Source organism: Prosopis cineraria, unplaced genomic scaffold (assembly GCF_029017545.1).
Source record: "Prosopis cineraria cultivar Desert tree isolate PC_DT_omini unplaced genomic scaffold, ASM2901754v1 PC13, whole genome shotgun sequence".
Classification (NCBI taxonomy): domain Eukaryota; kingdom Viridiplantae; phylum Streptophyta; class Magnoliopsida; order Fabales; family Fabaceae; genus Prosopis; species Prosopis cineraria.
Window position 1 is genome coordinate 33,080,564 of NW_026555344.1, and position 8,470 is coordinate 33,089,033.

Consider the following 8,470-nt stretch of genomic DNA (forward strand, 5'->3'; position numbering starts at 1 on the left):
TCAGCGTGAATGTGATTTTTTTTTTTTGGGGGACAAAATGTGAGTGTGTGATTGTCTTTATATACACACACAGTTTTTATTTGATTCATCTTCCACGCTTGTGTGTGTGTGTGTGTAATATTTATACTTCTTATAAAATATGCCTATTATATATAATATACTTATTATATATATGATATATATTATAAAGTATATAATTTATTAAATATATTTTTATTATCATTAATTTTTCATTGATAAAAAAAATGGTGCATGATGTTTATATGAACATATTAGTATCTTTTATTCTTTAGCCTGACAAATTAAATTATTTGAAATAAAACATCATTTTTAAGTTCGTCCTATGTATGCCCAAATTTTTGTTTTAAATATTTTAAAAAATTATTTTTATTATTTAATTAATTAGTTTTAAATTACTTAACTAATAATATTTATTAAGTTAAAAAACTTGGCCCCCTCAGATTTGAAGCCTGGTCAGCCCCTGCGTTATTGTACAAATGCCACATTTAGTGTCAAATATATGGCTCATTAACGCTTGGTAATAATAATATAAGTATGCCTTAACACAGAAACGTGCAATTCAACGTTATATATGTGTGTGTATGGGGATTTCGTGTCATTTGCTTTTACAAAGAACCAGGTGAGATCTATGAAATTCGATAATACATGCACAATAGACTAGTCAACATGGTTACGAAGATTTACAAGTTGAAACTTCATTCCAATCAAACAAAAGCCCCAAATTTAAAAAAAAAAAAAAGATAGAAATTTAATTCCTGTCTTCTCCTGCTTATAGAAATTTAATTCCTGTCTTCACCTGCACTGAACTGGCTTCTTAAAAAAGAAATAGTCCACTGATTTAATGAAGGCTGGAGAGTCTTACAAGAGCTTAATTTGGACCTAATTCTGAAATAAGGCTATGACAGAAGATATTGTCTGCACTAAGGTGAGCAAAAGAAGCAGAATTGCTCCAAAAAAAGATGCTATCCTCCAGGGAGTGCTCATGTATTCCTTCTTAAAGATAGCCATGTACCTGTGACACGAGCTATCATAAATCTTGTTCAATTCTTCAAATAGAGTGATATAATCTCTATTGAATTTTACGTAGCGAGTATGTCCGCCCAGTCTGTTGGTTATGGCAGCCACTGCATCACTGTCCCCTATGTTGTTCTTTACAATGCCCTTTTCAACAAGCATTTCGACATCTTTTCATGTTTCGATAAGATGTTCCAAGAGGATTATGTAATCAGTCATGCTTCTTGACGAGGGCAAGTGACACTGCTCGAATGCAACCACATTCCTAAGCATGGTCTCTGTCCCATCATTTACCACAATTCTTGGTATCTTCAACACTCCCTTTGGATGTTTCAGATCAAGTAAGCTTAGTTCATCTTCATTGACCTCAAATTTAATTCCTGCATCATGCAGTTTGCTTGCACTGTACACAGGCTTCATTGATCTGGAATCCAGTTCCCTTGGTATTTGATCAAGTCTTACGTAGAAGACTCTTAGCATATCACACAAGTGATGTACTTGCACAGTACCATCAGGTTGTCTTGGCAGATGGTGTTGTACAAAGTATGAGAACGTAAACTTGCTGCGAAGTTCTCTGTTAGCAAATATAGTTCTCAGGAAAGCGCTATGAAAATAGCAGAAGGTAACGGACTCAAATGAATGGTTGCGATGGTAGCCATTGGGAAAAGTTAGGCCAAACAGGTCTTGAAGAACAAAAAATGGCAGCTGATTTTCAAGCAAAATCAAGTCTAGTTTTATGGTTAATGACCATAGCTTGGAATGCCAAGGTACGCTATCTAAACGTAGAAGAAAATATTCAATGATGAAGCAAGCATCAGTTAGAATCATCCTTACAAATTCATCGCTCTCCATTTGGATGGTCTCTGAATAACAACGCCGAATTTTACCTTCCTGATCTTTGAGGACTTTGACATAATCATCTAACAATTTCTCTTGATTAATCCTCTTCAAAAATTTGTAGAGGAACCATAATTTGACCTCTTCCATTGATTTCAATCTCTTGTTTCCATGGTGATATGGGCCAATGGAAACTAAAGTTGGAGTGTAGGCTTTTTTATTCATGTTTCGAAGTTGTGGTGGCACTCTGTAGATACAACTTGATAGCGTGGGAAACTCTAAATGGTCCATACTTTCTAACTCAGCTTTCAGGGAGATTAATGAATCAGCTGGTTTTCGTAAAGCACTTTTCTTTCTCCCCATTCTATGGGACAATTTGGCAGACAGCTGAAAATTAAAAGATTTTATAAATATCTTCAATTACCTTTAATAATAATAATAATAATAATAATAATAGCAGTAACAGCAGCAGCATAAGGAGCCACTCTGACTGGTCCTAAACTGTGAAATGTAACTCCTCCTGAGCCAGCGCTAGTTATAATATAACCAACGTACACATATAATATGCATATCATGTAGGTTCTTCTCCTCCTCCGTTTTTGTAATTTTTTTTTTTTCCTCCCCATGTAAAAGTAAGAAATGAGCACATGTTTCTATAGTTGTGACAACCATATAACGTCCACAGTGAAAATTCTTAGAGCGCTAAGCATATTTAGCACTCTTCTGGCAAAAGCAAAACAAAATAAGAATTTAATTAATCCCCCCTCAACTTCCTAGCTTTAATTTTATTGATTTTTTTAAGAATATATATTTCAAAAGAACATTTCTCTTTTGTTATTCTTAGTAAAAAATTCTTTGTAAAAATCTCTAATGACCAAGAATTTTCTTCATTGATGATGACTAACAAATCAAGCTTTTCTAAACTTCTTTCTTTTCCCTTCATTCTCTTGGGACAATTCGGTACATGTACAGCCTGCCAAAGAAAAAATATTTTACAGACGTGAAAGACATGTAAGGTACAAATTGATTGATAAAACAATAGAGTGATAAGAATTATTTCTTCTATTTTCTTGCATTCGATTTATTGAATTTTTAGAATTCTTTCGAGAGAAATTTTTTGGGAAAATCAATTCTAAGTCCCATAGAAAAGAATTAATTACCAAGAGGTTTCATGATGAAACACACAAAATATTTTCAAGTCCCAATTTTTGTACATTAGCAACTTAATGAAGAACATTTACAATTGAATAAAAGACATTTATAATTTGCTATTAAAACCATACCCAAGTTGTCACTTTTCTTGGTCCAGTTGTAAATGCATGGGATTTAGGATTTGGGATTATTTTGTGTACTCTATAAGACCTCTTAGTAATTTTTTTTTTTTTGTAGAACCTAGGTGTAATTTTTCCAAACTTTTTCCTTTTTTTGGTAAGAGAATTACAATTTTTTTTGGTAGCTAACAATTTTCTTCCATTCTTATGAAATTAATTTAAAAAATGAATAACATCCTGTCTTATTTTTCTTTAGTTTAATGTTATTAGCTTTCTTTTATTGTTGCTGCCTAAAATAATATCGACCGACATCACTATCAAATTCAAAAGCCCAAATCAAAGCCCATACAGAAAATCAGTTCATGAAGTGAAAAGCATGGGCCTCAATTTACAGTTAAATACTTTTGCTTATAAAGAATGTTCAGTGGAGTTAGATTACATGACTTACGGAGAAAATTTAGAAGTACACGTAAATTATTCACGTATCAATAAAATTCTTACATTAATAATGAGATCTAAACCCATATTTTTATAAAATAAGGGTCAACAACTAACCAAATGGACCTAAATATTTTTATGGGGCATCTCAAGTGAAAATAGCTTCTCCTGTCCTAAATGTAAGATTTTCTTAAGTAATTTAGAGAGTCCAAAAAATAGATATGTTGATTACTGATAATTAATATGTAGAGAAATCGTCACAGTTTTTACCCGCATCCATTTAAATATTAAAACTTAATGCGTGGAGATACAAAATTCCCAATAAATAGGGATATTATATATAGGGAAAAAAATTAATATAAGAGATGATAAAGAATAGGACCTTATAATTTGGACCAAACTCAAACCCCCAAATAAAAATTATATTATATTTAGAACTAGATGACGTAGTACCTCTAGGCAGCATATTTTGACGTATAAATTTTAGTATAAATAATGATAGTCGATAATAACAACAATAATAATATTAACAAACCTCATTTTATTTGGTGGATTTTTCTTTCTGGTAATGCTCTAAATCTGATCTTAAAGGCGAGTAAGCTATAAGATGGAAAAAAGGAGATAACACAAGGATTTCAAAATTAGCATCTGCAAATAGAGAGTATATTAAAAAAAAAAAACACACACACACAGAGACAGAGAGAGAGAGACATAAACTAACCGCCTGACGATGGTTTTGATTATTGAACTTGAGGAAATGAAAGAGAAGATCAGCAGATAGGAGAAGAGATCGATCACGACCAGTCAAGCTATAAAACCTGAGGATGAAGTGCTTGATGCCTTATGCTATGCATTGTATAAATAGGAGTCAAGTCAATCTCAAGTCTTCCCTAATTAGGAGCCCTTCCTTCTTCATGGCATGTCCGCCTAACCTGACATGGCTCAGCTGAGTAGTTGGGACTTTTTAATTACATACATTTATGACAAAGTATATATACGTCTCATGAAATAAATTTATTTATAAATAATTCTTATACAATTTAAAAATTACAATTAAATCTGATGAGACCTGAGTCTAAATTGAGGTGCAAAGATAACATTATCTCTATTAAAAATGCATTACATTGATTAAATAATTTACAATAATTTCATGAATAATTTATATATAACTATGTCAGTTCAATGTTTTATACAAGTTTAATACTCTCTCCATCTCTATACATAAGAAGTTTTTTAAAAAATTTTTTATCCTTAAATATAAGAGGTTGTTAGCATATTTTTTAATGAATAGACTATTTTATCCTTATTAAATTAGAAAAAGAAAAATATAAGTACTCTTATTAATTTACTTTAAAGAAAGAGATTCATTTTTTATTTACAATAATTAGGGGTAAAATTGAAATGTTACTGTGCTTTTAATTAAATAATCAACTTTTATTTATTTGTATAATTCGGTTAAAAATATCTTACATATAAGAACAGAAGGAGTATTAATTTTATACAACTACTTCATTAGTAACTTATAATTATGACTTTAACTTTTTATAACTGTAATTTCATATATCAAATAAGTAAGGGCACTATTATATTTGCACCCTAATTTTAAATTATACTTAGGTCTCAAGAGACTGGCTGTGATTTTTAAATTTTACAGCATTTATTTGTAAATAAATATACTTTATAGGACATATATGTAATTTTTTTTTATTTATTTATTTTATGTCTCCAAAATGACATCATCACTGACGCTTGTAAGTTCGTCACCGCTGCTTGAATCATACTTCCTCACATGCAAATTTTAAAATATTTTTTCTCAGATAAATTTAATCTAAATATTTTAATTTTATTTATAAAACACTTTAATGGTTATTGTTTTTATCTTTATCCTTTTGTCCATATTAAATATTTGATTGATGAAATTACAGAAAATAATTCAAGAGAGATATATTGGGATAAAAGAAAGAGATGTCTTTTCTAGTCTTATTTATAAAGCAGAGAAAAAAATTTTTTTATCCTATTTATAAGTCTTGTCATCAATTTTTTTATTATAAGTTTTTTTTACCTTCTATTAAATGTTAGTGTGAGAAAATATGTTATTAAAGTAGGTATGTTTAATAAGAGTAAAATTTAAAACTTATTAAATTTTAATATAGATTTAATGAATTTTATGGTTGTTTTTTATTCTAATAAAATCCATTTGATTTAAAAACCATGGCCAGCTACCATTCTTTGTTTGTTATGCCTATTCGACCTAACATTTTCCCTTGGTTTCAATATATATTAATTTGTAATAGGCTCAAAAAAAATTCAATGATTTTTTTCATTACCATACTAAAGGAAGTTTTTTAAATAATTGAAGTTTTTTTTAAAAAAAAATGGTATCTTAAAATCGCCTACGCAACCATTAAAGACAAAAAAAAAAGAAAGAAAGAATTCGCATGCTAATAAAGTGTTTATTCTCATAAAAATATGTGTTATTTTCCTGTTTTAGCCTTGCTCAATTACCAATACTGAAATAAATTAAAAATGACGATCCTTCCTATAAAACGCTTACCAATAGAATTGCTCCCTATGAAAGTATGGACGTCGGGTGAACACAACGAGCGCTGCGAGAATGAGGTTGCATTTGTTCCAAGAAAGTCTTTCCAACTTCATCTAACGTGGTTGTATAATCCAAGTGCGTGCATGCATTCATACTTTCATAGTAAACCGTGAAGCGAGAGATTTAGATAAAAATTTAGGTTCATAATTACAAGGATAAAATGGGATTTTTTTTTTTTTACTTGTACAAGGCTACTAATATTTTGAATCAAGTTTAGCTGGGAAACTGCTTATATTTTGGACTGGAAGGAGTAGTAAGCATACTCTATATTGTCCTAATTATTGGGCTAAGTTAAATAACATTACAATTTTTTAGAGATGATAATTAAAATTAATATCCTAATACTTGGAAAAAAAATGTTGACTTTTCAATTTTGTCCTTAATTAAAATTAAGATTAAGCTAAAATATACAAAACTTTCATCAATTTTAAGATAGTTGCTAAGGATCTCTCATTTTTTAAAGTTTAAAATTAACCTCCTTAACTTTTTTATATTCACAGGCTCCCCTACTATTATTTTTAAATTATCTTACTAACAAAAATTAACGTGTCATATTGAGAAAAGACATGTTGCAACTTATGTGACATTCAATGTAAGTTTAAAATAATAAAAAAATATAAATAAAATTTTTTTAAAGCTATTATTTAAAAACAATGCAATGTTATCCTTACCGTTCACAAAATGTATTAAACTTTGACCATTAATTTATATGAAAATAACAGAAAATGATTTCAAAAATTAGAGAAATGCCTTTTTTCTCATTTTTGAGCTCTTTCTCTATCATTTGCTTAGTCTTTTTTAGTAATTTTTTTATCAATTAACAAACAAAATTAATTTTTGTTAGCAATAGGGGATACATTGCACAAAAAACATTGCAAATAATAAGTTCAGAGTCCTAGATGCTCCTAGAGATATAGTTTAGGGGCTAAATTGTCCTTTAACTATTTTATTTTTATAAAAAGCTTTAGAATTAGGGCAAGGAAACACTTTATAATTAGGACTAGAGAGCAAATGAATCTTGTATATGTAAGGATTCTTGTACTGTGTTTTTGCTTGCATTTCTATTTCTATGTTTCTTTTTATTTTTTCTATTTTTATTTCGGTTTAATATGTAATTTGGACTATGAACTATAAATTTAGAGATGATTTGAACTCTAAACTTTTATTTGATAAATTCTAAAACCTAAATAATTAAAATTGATAGAATTTCACCCCCACCATTAAATTAAAAGCAAACATCCTTTATTTTTTTAAAAAATGGGGCCTAATATGCAATTTCCTGAAAGGATGGTATGTGAGAGAGAGTGTGAAATTTGATAAAAAAAACATGTATTACGGCACATTTTTTTAAAAAAAATAATGGAGGTTTGCTTTAATTTAATAGTGGAGGTAAAATTGTACTAACTTTAATTGTTTAATGTTCAAAATGTATCAAATAAGAGTGTAGGGTTCAAATCGCCCTTGGACTTATAATTCAAGACCCAAATTGCATATTAACTCTTCTATTTTTTCTTTCAATAAATGCTTGGTTGATATAAATTCAATGTCGGGCTAGGCCAAGCCCGACTATTATTTATCTATATTCATTATTCAAATACTTTGACGCCAAATATTGTGATGCCCATCTCTTCAAAGTGTATAATAATAAGCACACGTTATCTGAGTCTAGCAAGAATGGACTTCATGATTTGGCTTTACCAAAAAAAAAAAGGAGAGGAGATATATGAAATTCAATAATACATGCACAATAGACTAACAAGCCAAGATAGTTAATTAATTACGAAGAAGTACAAGTTGAAACTTCATTCCAATCAAGCAAAGGCCCCAAATGGGGGAAAAAAAAAGATAGAAATTTCGTGTCATAGATCACTTCGTTTGAACTGGCTTCTTAAAAAAGAAATAATCCACAAATTTAATGAAGCTAGGCTTGACAGTCATACAAGAGCTTAACTTGGACCTAAGTCTGAAATAAGGCGATGATAGAAGATATTGTGCGGATTAAGGTGAGCAAAAGAAGCAGAATTGCTCCAAAAAAGAATGCTATCCTCCAGGGAGTGCTCATTTATTCCTTCTTAATTAAAAATAGCTATGTACTTGTGATATGAGCTATAATAAATCCTGTTCAATTCTTCAAATAGAGAGATATAATCTCCATTGAATCTTGTATAGGCAGTATGTCTACCCAGTCTCTTGGTTATGGTAGCCACAGCATCATTCTCCCCTATGATGTTCTGCAGTATTCCATTTTCAACGAGCATTTCAACATCTTTTCCTGTTCTAATATGAT

The 8,470-nt window shown here is 29.8% G+C and overlaps 1 protein-coding gene across 4 annotated transcripts; it reads right to left on the minus strand.

Moving 5' to 3' along the window:
* Positions 1–713: 713 nt before the first annotated feature.
* LOC129289792 (UPF0481 protein At3g47200-like) lies at positions 714–4,381 on the minus strand. 4 transcript variants are annotated; one of them, XM_054926558.1, is made up of 3 exons: positions 4,303–4,381; positions 4,117–4,181; positions 714–2,259 (listed from the first exon to the last, which is right to left on the minus strand). In XM_054926558.1, the coding sequence occupies exon 3, from the start codon at positions 2,233–2,235 to the stop codon at positions 1,210–1,212; it is 1,026 nt and encodes a 341-aa protein (XP_054782533.1). In that variant the 5' UTR covers positions 2,236–2,259; positions 4,117–4,181; positions 4,303–4,381; the 3' UTR covers positions 714–1,209. The 4 variants fall into 4 exon arrangements, with proteins under 4 accessions (XP_054782533.1, XP_054782531.1, XP_054782532.1 ...); XM_054926556.1 differs by having other exon boundaries at positions 714–2,845; XM_054926557.1 differs by lacking the exon at positions 4,117–4,181 and having other exon boundaries at positions 714–2,845; positions 4,303–4,372.
* Positions 4,382–8,470: the final 4,089 nt, after the last annotated feature.

Bases quoted from the DNA above. Each gene is read 5' to 3' on its own strand.
- LOC129289792 (XM_054926558.1), bottom strand. From the start codon at position 2,235: ATGGGGAGAAAGAAAAGTGCTTTACGAAAACCAGCTGATTCATTAATC.